Here is a 21,498-nt window from a genome sequence, read left to right as displayed (position 1 = left end):
GGAAACATAAAATTTAAAAAAGGAAAAATGAAGAATAAAAACGTACCTATTGTATATATACTACCACCTCCTCCCCCCCACCTCTCTCTCTCTCTCTCTCTCTCTCTCTCTGTGTGTGTGTGTGTGTGTGTGTGTGTGGGTATAGAGTCCATTTTTACAAGCGTTTTATAGAGACAGAAAGCACGTAATAAACTTTTCACTGTCGACTCAACGTTCCCTTTTCACTGTACTTTCGTCCTCGCCTCGTTCGTTATGCTCCATCCACGGCCCTTGCCTTCACTTCCCTCCTCGACGCTCTAAACCTTCCTCTCACACGTTCAATTTTCTCTCTCTCCTGTCCAAAAGAATAATAAAAACACTTTACGAGGATTGCATAACATATACGTGCTTTTTTTTTTCTCTCTCTCTCTTGCTACTGTTGCCCTCTCCCTCTCTTTCTCTCTTTCCTTTTGTACCCTCTGGCCTCCTCCTCTTCTTCTTTATCCTCCGTGTCCTCCTGCCCCAATAAAGCCGCTTACTTGTGTGACGGGGCACCTCATACAGATAGTGAGTCCCAAAAGTAGACAGTATCATGGTAGCAACTGGACAAGTCTCATTTCGAATTGGATTTTACGTCGCTTCTGTAATTCGGCCGCGTCTGTGTGGCGGTGCACCCAAGTTGAGCGCGGGGCAACAAAAGTACGAGGAGAGAGAGAGAGAGAGAGAGAGAGAGAGAGAGAGAGAGAGAGAGAGAGAGAGAGAGAGAGAGCGAGAAAGAGATTCCACCCTCTCTCACACGCCGGGCCTTTCCACTCTCCCCATCCCGCCCCTCACTGCAGGGCCGTCAGGTGTCACGTGTTGCGGGCCGCCAGTGTATTAGTCAGGAGTCGGTAATGTCAAGGCCATTGGTTCTTCTTGAGTGTTGGCATCTTGATTAGTGAAGCGTCATTGGTGTCATTGCCTGAGTGTAGCTGTGGTGCATGTGTTCGCCCTTCGTCTGTTGGAATTTGAAGGGTTTTTACTGTTTCTTGTTTTGTTTTGTTTTGTTAATTTGTGTTTGTTCTTATTTAGGTATCCTTCTATTTATCTGACTTCTATATCTATTCTATTTATTTATCTATTATGAGTTATCTACTCGTTTACACAATTTTATTTTTTTATTCAGGATTGTGTGATTAGTTCATGTGACTTAACTATTTGTCTATTCAAGTGACTTCTCTATCTACACATATGTACTTATTTCATTCACTCATCTACTTCGCATTCTACTATAAATGACAACTATCGATATTTTCAACACATCCATATTCTTATAAGAAAATATATATACACAACTTCATCCTGGCTAACCCCCCCCTTAAAACAAAAATCTAATTCTTACACTTCTTTTATCGAGCTTCGCAGGATCGAGCAAATTGTTGTTTCTGTTCGTGGATTTGGTGAAGCGGTAAGACATTTCATAAGATTCTGAAGTATATTTCTTCTTCGATTTATTGACAAAACTCAGGGTCATGCATGAATCTCGAGACGTCTGGTATACAATGTGCTTCTTGTCAGGAATCAGAGGAGGAAGATGAGAAAGAAGAAGAAAGAGGAAGGAAAAATGACAAGAAAAGAAAAAAAGAAAAAAAGAAAAAATAGAAAAAGAAGTGAAGGACGAGGAGAAGGAAGAGAAGAGGGAGTAGAAATAAGAGGAAAATACAAAGGAGGAAAAAGAAAAGAAAACAAAAACAAAAACAAAATTGAAAAGAAGCAGAAAAGAAAGAAAAAATAGAAAAAGAAAAGTAGGAGGAGGACAAAAAGGAAAAAAAGAGGGAGGAGAAACAGAAGAAGGAGGACAGTATCAACGAAGAACGAATCTTGTAAATCAACACCTGCTCACCACAAACATCTAATTCCCGCACCGGGCAGCAAAGAAAACGCAACCTGGGGAAGTTCTGTCGAAATGTCCAAGCAAACCATTAAACATTCCACGAGTGCCACCAGTGGACAAGGTGACATGTGAGCTGAGATTAACACACCTCTTATGCTGCAGTCAGTGTCGGCCATGCACATTGAAGGGGTAAGGGGTGGTGGGTGGGGGGGACAGTGCAGGCTGAGTAAGAGTAAAGATCAGTTCAGTACTACAACATATACACTATTATTAAGCTCCTATTTTTACTCACTGTTCTTCTCCTTCTCTTTTGTACATCAGTAAAGGTCAATTGAATACTACATATAGTTCAGTATTATTAAGTTTCTATTTCTATTCCCTCTTGTCTTTCTCCTCGTTCTCTTCTTAATTCTACTTTTTTCTCTTTTTTTTTTCTTTTAATTTTCTTTGTCTGTTTTTTTTTTCCATCTATCAGGGAACTCTTTTTTTTCTTTTTATCGTGACAGACTATGCCAGTCGGTACTTCCATAATTGTAATCTTGGTTGTATGAATCGGTGTAAAAAACAAAACAAAATTACTTTACGTTGCTTAGCATATCAGAAAAAAACTGAGTGAATTCCACCTTTGTGTATATTTCATCCACTCATGTAATTCTACCCATATCTATAATTCCACATTCCTGCTATAAACTCAATTCTGTATTCCAGCAACATGAATAATTCTAACCATACATATTTTATCCAAACTCACACTGAATACACGTACACAATAACAACACCAGCTTAATTTCAGCACTTAATAATTTAATAATTTAATAATTTACTGCGGTATACAACAATTCAGTGCACAGAAAGCACTGCCTAAAATAATTTCAAACATCTACGTGAAAAAAATAAATAAAAGAATAGCCTTTCCAATATTTAGCCAGTAAAGTATTTAGACGTGGCTGCAGAACAAAAGATACATCCCGGAGTGGTTACTTAAAGAATGACGTGTCTTGTAGCGATGAAAGTTAATACAGAAGACGTGAAAGTTAATACAGAAAAATGTGAATGTGATCTGCTGAAATACACAAGGACGCAAACTTCTCCGCTATCCTGAAGGCACGCTGTAGGACACTCGTTGTCGCGGCAAAATATATCACGCGAGAAATTACGAGCAGGACTGGACTTGAAGAGGACAAGCTGCGGTATCGCTTAATAACGGAATCAACCTAAGCGGGATAATGCGATGAAACTTTTAATATCGCTCCGTCCAAGTTTGGGAAGCAGCGTGAAGAAGTTTCGGGGAGAATGATTTAATTATCAGATGACGGCTTGATGCTGGCAGACATCCATCCGTAAATACTAAGAGGAACAGAAAAATAGATAAAAAAAAGACTGGTCCATATAAAAGCCAGGCTATATGTCACACGTCAATTACTAGGGTGCAGGTAATTATGTGAGAAAAAAAATAGCGATTTTTATATATTTTTGTTCGGTATTGTTAAGTACAAGAGAATCAGTATCCTTTCGATTTTCTCCTTTGCATTCTTCACCAGAGACATAACTAGTGGGATGAAGATAAGGGGTTGACACAAGAAAAAACACCACTAGGATGCTTCAGTCTAAAAATATATATACGTACACTGATACAAGAATTAGTTAATGATAAACTCTCCTCTACTGAATAAAAAAAAAACGTGTGTGTGCGTGTGTGTGTGTGTGTGTGTGTTTGTGTGTGTATTCGAAAGTGACTAGCTAGTATTTGTATGGAAGCTTATATTACATCCTGAACATTTCGTGCTAATCATCGTTATCACACCAAATGAAGCGTTAGGAAGGCATAATCACGTTTCACGCTTCGCCATTGATGAAACACCTCAACTTCCGGTAGTATTGTTCCTGATAATTGTAATATGACGCAGACAACACCACCAATCCCTGCACCACGATTGACTCTCACACCAACACGTAAATAAAATCACCTCTGTGCACTGATTTGTATCACTGACCTCACACTGGACACGGATGGTCAGCTTGGCGGTTTCTTTGTCTGCACTGAGAGGTTTTCAAGGAGTTTGGCTTTAGCTAATAATATACTTCACTGTGTTATCAAGGTGTCAGTGCCGAGAACGAGGACTAGGAAAGTATACCGTAATATTCCGTTCCGTGGTTGCTGTAAAATGTCAGATGAATAGTGTATCAGATGAATAGTGTATGTCATGTGGAAAGTTATACAATTGTAGCATATAAAAAAAAAAAAAAGAGCAATGGAGTAATGACAGAGTTCACGACGCATATAGATTCTGTCACTCATGCTACTACTTTTAGATTTATATTTAGTCACTGTCTTCTCAGTAATCAAGCTAATGTTATATATATAGGAAGACGTAGTATTCCATAGATTTCAAGATATCTCACATAGTTATCTTGTCTCTACTGTTTATCTGTCTGTTAATCTTTGGGTCCCTGTTCGCTTCTCTCTCTCTCTCTCTCTCTCTCTTTCTCTCTCTCTCTCTCTCTCTCTGGGATGGTGAATGGTATCTACTTACGTAAAAACTCCTGCGCGTGTCACCCTGAGCGTGTCACCTTTCACCTTCCTTGCGGGCGACACGTGCGGCAAGGTGCAGGTGTACTAATGACGGCGGAAACTATTTTGCGTCACTTTTTGGGGAAACAAGGCTTTTCACTTCGCTGGCGTTGCTTTAGGATGTTCATATATCATAATTTTATAGAAAGAGTTATGTTAATATTTTTACAACCTCCTTTTTTCTGTCTCCTGTTCCGGTTGACGTAAGTTCATTACTCCTACCTGCGTTTTGATCTGTGTGTTGCCGTAACGAGCTCCACGAGATTGCTAGGTGTGATGTTATTGTTTCGTTATTCCGTGACTAGCCATTTGCGTCATGCCAGCCACTTGTTCTTCGTTTGTTTTCATACGCGCACGTTCTGTTCTTTCCTTTTTTTCGAACCTTTTTTTTTTCTATTGTTCTCATGGTCATTTTGTAACTGTTGGTACTGTTCTCTTCGATTACTGCTATTGACAACGTTGGGAACTTTCTTGATCTTTTTTTTATATATATATATATTATTATTATTTACATTAATTTCTTTTCTAGTTCTCTAGTACATTGTGTTCTTTCTATTCCCCTTTCTAGCCTCTCTTTCTCTTACTCCTCCACGTGTTCTTCTATAAACAACATGTGAATTTGTCTGCCCCTAATATATTAAAATTTTCTTTCGCTAGTATCTTGCATTCTTCCTTTTCTTTTTTCTTAGTCTCCCTCCTCCTTCTCCTCCTCCTCTTTCTTCTCTTTCCAGCAATTCCACGTCAAATGGGGATGATCCTCTTCAAACAGGAGTACAAAACTGATCTGGCACCAACAAGCAATAGAGTAGCATCCCCACGTGCGCCGGACACTTCACCGCCACCCAGCTGTCCCGGCCCGGCAACACACCACAACAGCCTTCCCTGCGACAGCCTCCAAATTGCCCCCGGGAAGCAAAGGAGGAAACATCCAGAGAGTGTATTTATTTTACGGTAGGTTCATAAAATCGGATTAAACATTAACATGGATATCTCTTTCACCTCCCGCTGTTGCCTTGCCTCTTCTGCTTCTATTTTTATCTTATTCGTCTGCTTCTTTCTCTTCGTCGTTGTCGTCCTCCTCCTCCTCCTCCTCTTCTCCGTCTTTTCTTTGTTTCCTTCAACTCCTGCTGCTGCTGTTTCTCTCTCTCTCTCTCTCTCTCTCTCTCTCTCTCTCTCTCTCTCTCTCTCTCTCTCTCTCTCTCGTTTTTTTTTATGTTCCTCCTCGTTCTCCTCCTCCTCCTCCTCCTCCTCCTCCTCCTCTTCCTTCTCCTTCTCCTTCTCCTCCTTCTTCCTCCTCCTTCTCCTCCTTCTCCTCCTCCTCTTCTTCTTTTCTTCTTCTTCTTCTTCCTTCTCTAACACCGTCAACGTTTCTTCTTCCTCTCATATTTTTGTTCTCTCCTCCTCCTCCTCCTTCTTCTTCTCCTCCTCCTTCGGTTTTCATTTTTCTTACGATCAGTCTTGTCATATCGCTTCCCACCCTCAAAATGCCTTTAATTTCCACCTTTCTCCTCCACGCCTCCTTCCTCCCTCCCTTCTTCCCTCCTCCAGTGTGTCTCCTTCTCCACTCCAAGCCACACTGCTGCTTCTCCTCCCATCTTCCTCCAATTTATCTTAAGAAGCCCTCGAGTAAAACATCTCTTATTATTATTATTGAGCTTGCATTTATATTTTATACCTCTCCTCTATAAGTTTTAATTTATTTGAGTGAATGGTACAGTTTTCAAAGGTTTCTTTCTGATGTGGTAAACTGTTGAACTTGTGCATATTTATATTTCATTGCCTCTCTTAGTCTTTATTCATGTGAGTGAATGGTTAGGTTACTGACTTTTTATTTATTTATTTTATTTATTTTTATTTTTTTTCGCAAGGATCCTTCATAATAAATTTTCTCAACTGTAGAAAATTATCGACCTTGCATTTACATTTCATACATCTCACAGTCTTAACATAAGTGAGTGAATGATTAAGTTACACAACGGACTCCCTTTTTCCTACCTAGAGTCGTTCACAATTACTGGTCTGCCTCTTACACTTTTCTCACCGGTAACAATTCCACCTCCCGCGTCTCTAGTCTGGCTGTGATTGATCATGACGCTAAACTCCCGCATGGCCACCAGCGCTCGGAAGACAACGTCCCTTGAAGGTAACTGCTCAGGCATAAATTAATGGCTAAGCACGCACATATACATAATTTGTCATTTTATTCGGTTGCGCAAGTCTAGGTCCTCAGAAATCCTCTAAATCTTGCCTGCAGACATTTCTCATCCCTCTGCTGCGTGTGGGAAAGGAGAGAGGATCTGAGGAAGGCAGGAAGATAGGAAGGAAAGGAATGGTGCACGAGAAGGAAAGGTGGCAGAAAGAAATGGAGGAAAATGGGAAGGAAAGAACATATAATTGAACTGGAGGGAGAGAAATGGTGCCTGGGAAAAAAAAAAAAAAAGGTATTGAGAAGAAAAGGGAGAAGAATAGTAAGAAGGGACATACAGTGCGATTAAAGGATAAATCTAGTAGGGATAGAAGGAATCAATGAATGAAAAAAAAAGTACGAAGGAAGAGTAAAATGAAGAGAGACATGAATTAAAGAGAAGGAAAGTAAAAATGAAAGAGATGGTTACAGAAAGGATGAGGGGAAGGGAAGAAGAAAAAAGAAGTAGGATTGGAAGAAAGGAAATAAGGCGTTAATGAAAGAAGAAAGACTAATATATATATATATATATATATATATATATATATATATATATATATATATATATATATATATATATATATATATATATATATATATATATATATATATATATATATATATATATATATATATATATATATATATATATATATATATATATATATATATATATATATATATATATATATATATATATATATATATATATATATATATATATATATATATATACACAAAAAGATGAAAGGAAAATAAAGAATGAAGAAAAAGAAGGAAGAGAAAAAAAAAGAAGAGTAAAGAAAAGGTACGACAGTGAATACCTGCATGAATGTAGGAAGGAAGAAAGGTGTGAAACAAAGAAAGAAACTAAAACAAAAACAAGGTAAAGGAAGGGGGAATATTTATATCTTCAATCCTTACCTTCCTCTTTCCACCTCCACCTCCATCACCTCCTCCTGCTCTCTCTTCACACCTCTTAAGCACTCAGTTGATTCTCACGTTTACCTTTCATCCCTTTGTTCTCGCCAGGCTTCCTCCTTGCACCTGCTTCACTCCCCATGCCAAAGCTCCAGCTCCTTACCCGCGCCTCGCTCCTTGCCAGCTCTCGTACAAACACGAGTATCAGTTTACGTATAGTCTCTCAGAGTGTAAATTTGACATGTTTTCACGATATCAAGGGAAGGAAAATCGGTCTTTTCTGTTATGGGAAAAAGAGGGTATAAAGATTTTCTATTCTAAATCGTATTTAAATTTTTTTTTCTTTTTTAATGCGTGGCATTCTTTCCCTTCCATTCTCCCAGTTCACCAGTTCGTCGCAGCCTTCACGGTCGCAGCGCAGGGTAGAGGGACAGTTTCGTTTGTAGTATTACGTGTGTGTGTGTGTGTGTGTGTGTGTGTGTGTGTGTGTGTGTGTGTGTGTGTGTGTGTGTGTGTGTGTGTGTGTGTGTGTGTGTGTGTCCACCATCCAATGCACCTGATCATGTTTGTCCGCGGCAGAATGTCTCTGTGTGTGGCCTGCGTCAGTCTGTTTGTGATTGTAATTGGGACACTGAAGGTACAACGATGTTTAACATGTAAACTTTACCTTCGTCCAATACTACAATCCAAAAGTGGTGGGGTCGTTCGATTTTCGAGGGAGTGGTTTACGCTACACCACTGGCACATAAAGGGGAGGGTTCCGAGCACGCGGCGCTTAATGACAGCAGTACGACGAACTCAAATAGGGAAATGTAAAAGGAGGTCATTGCTCATCTTTCCTTTCTGTTTTGTGTGGGAGAACGAAAATTGCCTGTCCTCGTCTGGCCTTGGTAATGTGATGTGTGCTTATACTGCTTACGCTACAGCGACATTTTACGATATTGCTGCTTTATTTATGATGTGCTGTTTGAAAACGTTGCTTCTATTCAGTTCATTCTTCCCCTCGTTCTTGTTCTTGTTACTTTCTTAATCTTATTATTCTTTTCTTGTTCTTGTTCTTCTTCTGCTACTACTGCTGTTGATTTTTTTGTGCGTTCAACATTTTTTTAAGCCATTTTCCATTTACTATCCATACACGTCTCAGACACCGTTTTCTTGAATATTCAGCTGCTTTGTTCTTGTAGGGGCTCTTCATCACATGCAGAACAGGGATATTCACTTATATTTAGAAGGACAGCACTAGTACACATAAGAACCTTGGCCTTTCCTTACGTCTGAATCATGCATACCTGTCCACTGGCTCGTACTTGATGTTGAGTGGCGACTTTTAGCATATCACTCACTCAGATAGCCAGCGCCTCCACATGCATGTCAAATTAGACGCAGAATAAGAGGAGACTTCACTCTTCATTCTGAAACAAAAGAGTTGAACCAAAAGAAAGAGAGAAAAGATGATAAAAAGACTCAGTTTGTCTCGTTCAGGCTGCTTTCCTCATCATGTCTGCATTCTCTTCATCTTTGCAAGGCTTTTTTTTTTTCTTATTTTGTCGCGCGTCGTCTTAACTTTCTAACTACTTAACTTCGTAACGGCGTGTGTTGCTTTTCTTTCCTCCCACGACCCACTCAATCAGCAGCACCGGCTCGGGACGCCGCCATGCCGGACAGTGAGGCGGCAAACACGGGGCTTCATTTTCATAGCGTGTTAGCGGCATAACAACTTGGGGAAAAAGTGACGCTTGGTGAAAAAAAAAAATCCATGAAGTATTTTAATAGAATCTGTAGTGAAAAAAGAAACAGCGACGCATCATACAACCAAACTGATATTAAAGTACACGAATGCTTTTCCTGCCTGTGCTTCTCTCATCTCCCTCTCCCCTCCAAGAGAAAACATGAAAAAAAAAATAAATAAATAAGATGCCACTCATAATACAGCGAATGACCATCGTACCTTCCTTTCCCCTACTGGAGATAAAAAGAGAAAAAGACACTTCCCCATAATATTATATAAAAGAAAAGGAATAAACTTCACCAGAGAAAGTTAAGACATATCTATACCTAAAACGTACCTAGCAAAATGTGTCCAAGGATGATTTTTTTTTCTTTTTTTACCTTTTCATCATCTTTTTTTAATCCAATTCCACTAACTTTTAAACACAATTCTAGGGAACACAAAGTTTACACAAGTTTGCTGACCTTGATGACGACCAGACGTGAGCAGCCGCACCTCTTTCCTCCTGTTCTGACCTCGAGACAGTTCATTAAAGGTGTGGCGAGAACGTACAGGTTATTTGAGTTCACTCCTACATTGCAAAGAACGAAGTGAAAGATAACAAGATAACCTAACCGTGCATTTTTTTTTATTTCATTTACGTAAACAATAACGAGATTTATTGTTTTCTTTGATTACCAACTGGCAGAGGAGGAGGAGGAGGAGGAGGAGGAGGGAACAAGATCGGAAGGAAGAAGACAATACCAGAGAGCGAAAGCGAGAGAGAGAGAGAGAGAGAGAGAGAGAGAGAGAGAGAGAGAGAGAGAGAGAGAGTCGGAGGATGCTACTATGTTTAATTAAGAGCCGATATATGTGGCCGTTTAAGAGAGTTGGCGGGAGGACTGAGGGAATAAAGCGAGAAGACTTGTGGGTAAAGAAAGATAAGATAAGATAAGATAATTTATTCGTCAAGTTGTAATACAAAATGTAATACAAATGAAATTCATTTTGGCTTAAGAGCTCCCTAGTAGTTGCTTATACATAACATTAAAAAGTAAATAAAATCAGTAAAACAATAAAACAATAAAACATTAAGAAAGGAGTCATTACATGGGCTATCGTATACATGCAATATCGGGCTATTTCTGCCCTCATCATCAACCATCACATACAGTAACCATGAATACTTAAATCTCAAAATTATAGCGATGATAGATGATTGAAAAGGAGAATGCTTTTAGGTACAAATGACTTCCTATATCTGTCAGTACGCTGCATGGGCAGAGCCAACCTTCTACCAGATTTTAGATATGTGTAACAGTTATGTAGCGGATGAGTGATATCTTTCATTATCCTGTCCACTTGTTTCATTGTACCTGTCTGATAGAGCTTATCTAATATGGTCTGTGCACCTAATTTTCCTGCCTTCTTAACAATCCTTCCCAGCTTATTTTTATCCTTACAGGATACAAGCACCTAATAACACACACACCCTTCACTCCAAAAATTTTAAAATCATGGCGACTCCTACACCAGCCTCGGAGTCCCCATCTGGGGAGGGGACCATAAATGTCCCCAGGTCGGACTGCCTTTCCGTCGACGACCCTAAGTGTCTTGACACCCCCCTCAACTTTTTCTTCATTAACTTCTGCAACATTCGCGGTCTAAGATCTAATTTTCAATCTGTAGAACACCACCTCTCCTCTTCTAAACCTCATCTTCTTTTCCTCACTGAAACTCAGGTGTCTGAGGCAACTGACAGTAGCCCCTTTTCTGTTCCCTCCTACTTTCTCTATCCTCATTTTCGATCCAAAGCTGGATGCTGCGTTTATGTGCGCAATGACTTAACCTGCTCTCGTGCCCACGCTCTTGAATCTTCCGAGTTTTCCACCATCTGGCTACGACTACAGAGTCATTCTCATACTAAATTTATCTGTGCTGTATACCTCTCTCCTAACTCCTCTGACTATAAGAAATTCTTTGACTACTTAACTTCCAAAGTGGAGCACATTCTGACCCTCTTCCCTTTTGCAGAGATCTCCATTCTTGGAGACTTCAATGTTCACCACCAGCTTTGGCTTTCCTCTCCCTTCACTGACCATCCTGGTGAACTAGCCTACAACTTTGCTATCCTCCATGACCTAGAGCAATTGGTGCAACACCCTACTCGTATTCCTGACCGTCTTGGAGATACGCCCAACATTCTTGACCTTTTCCTGACCTCTAATCCTTCTGCTTATGCTGTCACCCTTTCTTCTCCGTTGGGCTCCTCCGATCACAATCTCATATCTTTATCTTGTCCTATCACTCCAATCCCTCCTCAGGATCCCCCTAAGCGAAGGTGCCTCTGGCGTTTTGCCTCTGCTAGTTGGGGGGACCTGAGGCGGTATTTTGCTGATTTTCCTTGGAATGACTACTGCTTCCATGTCAGAGACCCGTCTTTGTGTGCTGAGCGCATAACAGAGGTGATAGTGTCTGGCATGGAGGCGTACATTCCTCACTCTTTTTCTCGTCCTAAACCTTCTAAACCTTGGTTTAACACAGCTTGTTCTCGTGCTATACATGATAGAGAGGTGGCCCACAAAAGGTACTTAAGCCTTCCTTCACCAGAATCTCATGCACTTTATATTTCTGCCCGGAACCATGCCAAGTCTGTTCTCCAACTAGCCAAAAACTCCTTCATTAACAGAAAATGTCAAAACCTTTCAAGATCTAACTCCCCTCGTGATTTCTGGCATCTAGCCAAAAATATCTCCAATAACTTTGCTTCTTCTTCTTTCCCTCCTCTACTTCAACCAGATGGCACCACTGCTATCACATCTATTTCTAAAGCTGAACTCTTTGCTCAAACCTTTGCTAAAAACTCTACCTTGGACGATTCTGGGCTTGTTCCTCCCTCTCCTCCACCCTCTGACTACTTCATGCCTCGTATTAAAATTCTTCGTAATGATGTTTTCCATGCCCTCGCTGGCCTAAACCCTCAGAAGGCTTATGGACCTGATGGGGTCCCTCCTATTGTTCTCCGAAACTGTGCCTCCGTGCTTGCACCTTGCCTAGTCAAACTCTTTCAGCTCTGTCTGTCAACATCTACCTTTCCTTCTTGCTGGAAGTTTGCCTACATTCAACCTGTTCCTAAAAAGGGTGACCGCTCTAATCCCTCAGACTACCGTCCTATTGCTTTAATTTCCTGCTTATCTAAAGTTTTTGAATCTATCCTCAACAGGAAGATTCTTAAACATCTTTCACTTCACAACCTTATATCTGATCGCCAGTATGGGTTCCGTCAAGGCCGCTCGACTGGTGATCTTCTGGCTTTCCTTACTGAGTCTTGGTCATCCTCTTTTAGAGACTTTGGTGAAACTTTTGCTGTTGCCTTGGACATATCAAAAGCCTTTGATAGAGTCTGGCACAAAGCTTTGATTTCCAAACTACCCTCCTACGGTTTCTATCCTTCTCTCTGTAACTTCATCTCAAGTTTCCTTTCTGACCGTTCTATTGCTGCTGTGGTAGACGGTCACTGTTCTTCTCCTAAATCTATTAACAGTGGTGTTCCTCAGGGTTCTGTCCTGTCACCCACTCTCTTCTTATTATTCATTAATGATCTTCTAAAACAAACTTCTTGTCCTATCCACTCCTATGCTGATGATACCACCCTGCACTTTTCCACGTCTTTTCATAGACGTCCAACCCTTCAGGAGGTAAACATATCACGCAGGGAAGCCACAGAACGCCTGACTTCTGATCTTTCTAAAATTTCTGATTGGGGCAGAGCAAACTTGGTATTGTTCAATGCCTCAAAAACTCAATTCCTCCATCTATCAACTCGACACAATCTTCCAGACAACTATCCCCTCTTCTTCAATGACACTCAATTATCCCCCTCTTCTACACTGAACATCCTCGGTCTGTCCTTTACTTATAATCTGAACTGGAAACTTCACAAGTCATCTCATCTCTAGCTAAAACAGCTTCCATGAAGTTAGGTGTTCTGAGACGTCTCCGCCAGTTTTTCTCACCCCCGCAGCTGCTAACTCTGTACAAGGGCCTTATCCGTCCATGTATGGAGTATGCTTCACATGTCTGGGGGGGTTCCACTCATACTGCTGTTCTAGACAGGGTGGAATCAAAAGCTTTTCGTCTCATCAACTCCTCTCCTCTAACTGACTGTCTTCAGCCTCTCTCTCACCGCCGCAATGTTGCATCTCTAGCTGTCTTCTACCGCTATTTTCATGCTAACTGCTCTTCTGATCTTGCTAACTGCATGCCTCCCCTCCTTCCGCGGCCTCGCTGCACAAGACTTTCTTCTTTCTCTCACTCCTATTCTGTCCACCTCTCTAACGCAAGAGTTAACCAGTATTCTCAATCATTCATCCCTTTCTCTGGTAAACTCTGGAACTCCTTGCCTGCTTCTGTATTTCCACCTTCCTATGACTTGAATTCCTTCAAGAGGGAGGTTTCAAGACACTTATCCACCAATTTTTGACCACTGCTTTGACCCTTTTAGGGACTGGCATTTCAGTGGGCATTTTTTTTATTAGATTTTTGTTGCCCTTGGCCAGTATCCTTCCTACATAAAAAAAAAAAAAAAAAAGCTTTCCATAACAGGCAGTGATCGAAAAGTTTAGGACTAGTTCCAACAATGATTTGTAGAATAGGCTAATGATCATTTTATCTACATGTAAGTTGCGCAAAATACGTACAAAGTGTAGTCTTTGATTACATTTCCTTGACACCATATCTGTATTGACACTGCCCTTCAACTGCTCATCGATCATAAAGCCCAGATACTTATACTGGTTTACTCTTTCTACGTTTTCTTCTCTAATTGTTAATAGGTCTGGTACATGTTTGTTTTTAGTTCTGAAATCAAATATCATCTCCTTAGTTTTCTTTACATTGAGCTCCAAAAAATTTTGTTTACCCCAATCAACAAATTTTTTAACTTGAGTTAAATAGCCTTCATAATTATCATTTACAATTTTTCCTAAGATAACTATCATCAGCATATTTCACAATAGTACAGTCATCAATTCCACTTCTACAATCATCGGTGTACAAGGTGAAAAGAACAGGGGACAACACACAACCTTGTGGGGCTCCTGTGTTAGTTAATATCACATCAGACTTAACATTGTTTACATTGGTATACTGGGGTCTCTGGGATAAAAAGCTAAAAATCCATTTTAAGATATTTCTATTTACACCCATTTCTAGCATTTTATTGAGCAGAATATGAGGTTGCATTGTATTAAATGCTGAACTAAAATCAATAAACAGTGCTCTAATTTGTGATTTGGGCTTATCTAAATGTTTGTAAACATCATTCAATAATGTAAGTGTCGCATCCTGTACACTCCTATTATTACAATAAGCAAACTGCATACGGTCTTTTATATTATTAGTTTCTTCACAGATGTAATTTTTCAATACACTTTCTAAACATTTCATAATATTAGATGTTAATACTACAGGTCTAAAATCTTTGGGATCTTTTGGACAGTTAATTTTTGCAATAGGTTTTACTTCAGATTCCTTCCATTTATAAGGTACCACTCCCTGATCTACTGAATCCTGAAATAATGTTGTCAGTACGGGTGTCAGTTGTTTTGCACAATGTTTAAGTACCATAGCAGGCATTCCGTCTGGCCCTGTAGCTTTACCTGCCCGTATATTCTGCAGGGACTTCTGCACGTCTTCTTGCCTAATTATTATTCTTTCGTCATTATGAGATTGAATTTCTGTCATTACCTCATTACACGCATCACTGAAATCATGGCTTTCAAATCTCGCAAAGAACGCGTTCATTTCGTTTACATATGTGTTGATATTTTCTGGTTCAGGCACACTCTGTTTCTTCTTGTGCCCACACAGGGTTTTAAGTCCCTTCCAAGCGTCTTTTACTCTATTTGTCTTAAACAAGCCTTCAACTTTTTTTTTGTATATTCTTTTAGAATCAGATATTTTCTTATCTATGTATCTTTGCAATATTCTTCTTTCAGCATCACTTCTATTACGCTCGAGTCTGTGTTTTTCATTTAGCATAGATTTTAGCTCTGAATTAATCCATGGTTTATTGTTTGGGTATATCTTTATTTTCTTGGTAGGTACGATCATATCAAAGCAGAAGTGGAAATAACTATCGAAAATATCTAAGTTGGTGTTGATATCAATTCCGTTTTCTATCAGGGCAGACCAGTCTGTACACTCAAAACACGCTTGTAGTTGTTGCCTGTTATTATCATCCCATTTTCTAATTTCAATTTCTTTCGGTTTAACTCTTTTCAGTAGCTGTTTATATGTAGGAACAAAATATAGCATGTTATGGTCTCCATTTCCAATGTTAGGTCGTTTAAAACTTTGTATCCATCCTTAATGTTACAATACATCTTATCTAGTGTAGCGTTGCCTCTTGTGAAACAATGCACTGTTTGGTAGTATGTAGGGACTTTTCCTTGAAAAACCGCAATGATTAAAATCACCTAAAACAATTATTGCGCTGTTCGGGCTTTCGTTTTCACAGTTTGTAACACAGTTTTCTAGTGTATCAGCTGCTATAGATTCATCCGCATCCGGGGGTATATACACAAGTACTACATTTATCTTGCTAAGTTCACGTGGTAGGTAAAAGGGTCGACAGGTAAACGCTAAATACTCGATGTTGTTGTCACAGTAGCTTTCCTTAACTTTAATTTGTGAACACCATCTGTTATTTACATAAGCAGCAACGCCACCCCCTCGGTTCTTATCAACACCTCTCCTGTCAGACCGCACCAACACAAACCCATCAATAGTCACTGTGCTATCCGCATCCCGATCTTGTAACCAGGTTTCCGTGAGGGCGATTACTGCACTGTCTCTATATTCTCGGATAAACTTACAGTTGGTGCACAACTCATCCATTTTATTTCTAATTGAGCGTATATTACCAAAGGTGATGGCTGGCAGTGGGGTTCTCATGCCACGTCTCCTCATTCTCACCCGTACACCGCTGCGCCGCCCTCTTCTCCCCTTGCGGTGCTTTCTTGTCGTTGCATTTTCAGAGTATTTCTTCTCATTGTGACTTGCCTGTAGTTCTTGTAGTCTTCTTACGTCATTAATGAATTCAGCAGGTAGAGGTGAATCCAGGGAGGGTCGCAAGTCGAGCAGGGAAGCACTGTCGTACTGCATGTTTCCGTTCGAGGCTGCAGTCACCATCATAACACACAAAATTACACCACACAGCACGTGTATTTTCCGGATTCACGGTTTCAGAGTTGCTCTAGAGGCATTCATAGTTACCGTAGAACAGCCCCAAGAGTGCAGACTTGCCAAAAATGTTGAAAAAAATAGGTAAAAAGTCGGGAGCTCCAGCGCCGGGGCAGCCGTCGAGCAGAAGAAGGCGGGTAGAGGAAAGTGGGTCATGGGAACACAGGGAAAGTTGTTTATTAAAGGGAACTATTGGAGGAGAGGCAAAAAATGTCGTGTCGTCTTAATAAATGGGGAGAGGGAAGGAGGCTGGGAGAGGAAGAGAAAGAAAGAGTGGGGGAGAGAGGAGGTAGGAAATGAGAGAGGAAGAGGGAGGATAATAAACAAATCAAAAGAAAAATGAACGCGTGGGATGAAAATGAGAGAATAAATAGAGAAAATGAGAGAATAAAATAAAAAAGGGGAAAATATGAGATGAGATAAAAAAAAAAAAAAGGTGTAAAGAAAGAAATATATAAAATAATTTAAATAAAAAAAAAGATGAATAAAAAAAAACTTAAATTAGCAAACTTCAAAGGAAAAATGGACAGAAAAAAAGACAAGGTAAAACACACACACACACACACACACACACACACACACACACACTATAACGCACTTACACACCATAAAAGACCCAGTTGTTCATTTTCCCACTTTTTTTATTCACTCCATTCAACTTCCATTTATATTTTTTCACCATGGCTTCGGTTTGTTCTGTTAACGCGCCGAACCCCGAAGCGAGAGCAGCGAACACAAGCAAAGGGGAATAAAGTAAATCAACGCGGAACAATCGCTTACAATTTCACGCATAACATAATTAAGGGGAGGGGGCGAAACAACAAGCGGCGGAGAGAGCGTGGGAACAGAAAAGTGGTGATGGGAGGGAATGGGAACCGCGCGCGGAAGAAAAATAAATAAACGAATAAATGTACGAGCATGCCGCTGGTACGGAAAGATTTGAAATGATGATGGTTAGGAAAAAAAAAAAAAAAACAGGAAATGTATGAAAGAAAATATATGTCGCGTGGTTATTTAGTTAAGGAAATGAAACAAGAGGAATATTGTTAGTAGTAATATGAAGATGATTTTGATGATGATGATCCTACTTTTTACCACCACCACCACCACTACCACTTCTCGCTGCAGTCATAAAGGCCTCACACAGTTACCCGCTCATCACGCACTCAGTTATACGTGAGTCATAAACATAATGGGCAAGACGTCTGCTGGGGACTCCCCCACTGCCATTACTAGAGAAGGAAAGGAAAACGAATAACTCCGTGAAAAGAAATATCGGAAAAGAGCGCAAGAAGACGTGGAATATAACTCGTTATTGCCGCCAGAAAAAAAAAAAAGAGCAAGAAAGTTTCTAATTTGATCAACAAAGTTGTTGAGAGAGAGAGAGAGAGAGAGAGAGAGAGAGAGAGAGAGAGAGAGAGAGAGAGAGAGAGAGAGAACCATATGGGAAGGGATGAGGGAGGAATGGCGGTGAAAGTAGATGAGAGAGGGCTTGTACCCATAGGTAGGTAAGGACAGGCAGGAACAGACTCTGTTAAACATCACGGAAGTTGTCCTTTGTTTATTTAGTACAGGACACTTCCCTGTTGTTCGTCTGAACAAATATCGCCAACTAACACAACAGCAGGCGCCAACATGACCACGTGGTTCTGATGCAAATGTTGATGTTATGTCTACTAAGCGTCCGCTGTATGTTAGCCGGCAGCACCTCCAGAGGCAGAGAGAGGAGAGAGGGAGTGACGCTCGCTGAAAGTGGCCGCGTCCTGCGAGCCCTGCCGGCCGACGGAGGGCCGCAGCGTTGGTGTGTGCACAGACTCTGAACAAATTATAAAATTAAGTGAAGTAATGTCGCTGTTTCACTGACACAAAACAGTGACGTATTGTTAGTCTCTCCAGTAATCAGAGACCAATCACCACCACGTTACTACACTACCCCGTAAAGAGAACTCTTGTTGGTGTAAATAAATTGTATATATTATGGACTTGATTCAAACTTTCTTTGAAGCCTACTCATATCACACTACCTTTGAATCACAAATGTTCCTGCTGCTGGCGTGACAAACAGCCGAGTAGGGGAACAGGCTGCGGGTGAGTGAATATCAGAGGGACAGGAGTGAGGAAGGAGCGGAAGAGTGGATGATGGAAGGATAAGGATAAAAGGATGAATGAGGGATGAGAGGGAGACTTGAGGAAGCAATGGGAGTGAGTCAGGCTGAATGGTTGAGGGAGGGAGGGAAGCAGTAAGTGAGGGATGAGGCCGAGAGGAGAGCTGGCTAATTCCCGAGAGAGAGAGAGAGAGAGAGAGAGAATCCTGCCACCACCACCAACCACCACCTTTCATCACCAGTTGTTACCTTCAAGCTGCCATCGCATACGTATTGCCTTCATTCCCTATTACGTTACAATAACTTGGATAGTGGAATTAGTAGCGATGTTAGTAAATTTGCGGATGACACAAAGATAGGTAGATTAATTAGGTCAGAATCGGATGCCATCGCCTTGCAGGCAGACTTAGATAGAATGAATGAATGGACGGATAGATGGCAAATGCAATTTAATATCAATAAATGCAAAGTGCTTAGCGTAGGTAGAGGAAACCCACACAATAGGTACACATTAAACACCCAAACTCTGGTAGGTACAGGGTACGAGAAAGATTTAGGAGTTATAGTTAGCTCTGAACTCCGTCTAAGGAAACAATGCATAGAAGCCAGAAACAAGGCAAATAGGGTACTAGGATTCATTTTTAGGAGTGTTAAAAGTAGAAGGCCGGAAGTAATATTAAAGTTATACTTGGCGCTGGTCAGACCTCATCTAGAACTGTGCAGTTCTGGTCCCCACATTACAGGAAAGATATAGGTCTATTAGAATCAGTACAGAAGAGAATGACTAAAAGGATACAGGGGATGAGGAGTATTCCTTACGAGGCGAGGTTGAAGCTGTTAAATTTACATTCTTTAGAGAGACGTAGGTTAAGAGGGGACCTGATAGAAGTCTTTAAGTGGTATAAGGGTTATAACAAGGGAGATGTAAGCAAAATTCTTAGGATCAGCAACCAGGGTAGAACAAGAAATAACGGGTTCAAGCTTGAAAAATTTAGGTTTAGGAAGGAGATAGGAAAAAATTGGTTCTCAAATAGAGTGGTAGGTGAGTGGAACGGACTCAGTAATCATGTAGTTAGTGCTAGGACACTAGAGAGCTTTAAGAGAAGATTAGACAAATTTATGGATGGGGATAACAGATGGAAATAGGTGTGTTTCATACAGGGACTGCCAAGTGTAAGCCTGGTCGCTTCTTGCAGCTTCCCTTATTTCTTATGTTCTTATGTTACAGATATGACACCTGAATACTGCTGATGCCGCCGCCGCCGCCGCCACCACCACCACCACCACCACACCAGTCCATTAATAAATGAAACTAGTATTTCCTGTTCATGTATTTTGTCTACGTAATGAAACAGCGGAGGGAAGCATCACGTAGACAGACAGGCACACATTAGTCTCGCCATCAGTCCTCCATGAACAACATCCTCCATCAACAGACTGACTGACTGACCGACAATGACGGACAGACAGACAGGTGGTGTACTTGCACTTATCTGCTCAGCTTCTCAACTTACTTAACTGCAACCTCAATCATATAACTTTCATCATCACAGAGTCAGGAAAGTTAAAATATTGCCTCATTTGCTGTCTCTCTCTCTCTCTCTCTCTCTCTCTCTCTCTCTCTCTCTCTCTCTCTCTCTCTCTCTCTCTCTCTCTCACTGACGTCACATCAAATAGGTCATTGTATAGATGAAATAGTTGAAATATACACACATTTCCTAATAGAATGAATTTTCTATGGTAAGTTTACATAAATAGTCCAATAATAGTATTCAAAACCACAGATTGCTACCTTTCATTACGTGTGGAGCTTCATTCTCAAATAAAAACCATTATATATATATATATATATATATATATATATATATATATATATATATATATATATATATATATATATATATATATATATATATATATATATATATATATATATATATATATATATTATATATATATATATATATTGACTCAAAATAAGGTAACACTCACCTGGGACAGGAGGGGCAGGGGAGAGCAGGCGAGGAAGAGCGGGGAGAGGGTGGCAGGCATGCGAGGAAGAGAGCGGGGAGGGAGGGCAGGGGAGAGAAGGAAGGCCTGAAGCAGGGAGGTGAAACAAGCGAACGAGTGACTACAATTTGCTGATTACAGGAATACACACACACACACACACACACACACACACACATGACCATCTCCCTATAAACCCTGACAACCGTAACATCACTACCACCACCACCACACCACCACTCCCAACTACCACCACCACCACATCACCACCCCAACCTCTCAACCACACCCAACAACCACAACACCGTTACGTCCGCTACCCCCACCACTGTTACACAACCACCACCATCCCAGCAACCACAACCACCTTTACCACAAGCCAGTCACGTTCACCATCACTACCAACACCCTCTACAACCATTCCAACCATACCAAACACCACCACAACCACCACCTCAACCCAGTCACGTCCGCCATGGCCACCTCCACCTCCCCCTCCCACCATCCTACTCTCCACATCTCTCTTCCACTATCCTCTCCTCCCTATCCACCACCAGGCCAGCCATACTCACATCCACCTCTCCCCCCACACCGCAGTCCACCACAACATGCCCGCCGAGGACAGACGCAACACCGCTTCACCGCCGTAACACAACCGGAGACCCGTCACGTCAGCGGGAGCAGGGCGAATGGCTGAGGAGACGGCGAGGAGAGAGTATCACGTGACTTGAATACTTGGTGCTGATTGGTGGAGGTTGTGCTGAGGTAACTGTCACTAAGAACAGAGCCACTCTCGCAATACTACTTGTAATGATACAAAACAATAAAATCACGGTTTTATTAGCAGTAGAAGACACTTACCAATACACTGTGAAGCAAGAAGTAAGGACAAATGAAGGA

The 21,498-nt window shown here is 40.8% G+C and overlaps 1 protein-coding gene across 1 annotated transcript in view; it reads right to left on the bottom strand.

Moving 5' to 3' along the window:
• The window catches only part of LOC135098503 (uncharacterized), an 89,180-nt gene extending 67,888 nt beyond the window's left edge, over window positions 1-21,292 (bottom strand). Inside the window, exons 1-2 of the mRNA XM_064000917.1 lie at window positions 21,171-21,292; window positions 20,581-20,685 (exon numbers count right to left, since the gene is read on the bottom strand). Coding sequence (XP_063856987.1) covers window positions 20,581-20,685; window positions 21,171-21,208 — 143 coding nt within the window. The 5' untranslated portion in view covers window positions 21,209-21,292. The remainder of the gene's footprint in view (window positions 1-20,580; window positions 20,686-21,170) is intronic.
• Between the last annotated feature and the right edge of the window lie 206 nt (window positions 21,293-21,498).

This window comes from Scylla paramamosain, unplaced genomic scaffold, assembly GCF_035594125.1.
Source record: "Scylla paramamosain isolate STU-SP2022 unplaced genomic scaffold, ASM3559412v1 Contig67, whole genome shotgun sequence".
Classification (NCBI taxonomy): Eukaryota; Metazoa; Arthropoda; class Malacostraca; order Decapoda; family Portunidae; genus Scylla; species Scylla paramamosain.
The sequence above is the reverse complement of the archived record's forward strand: the minus strand, read 5'-3'. Positions and strand labels throughout refer to the sequence as shown.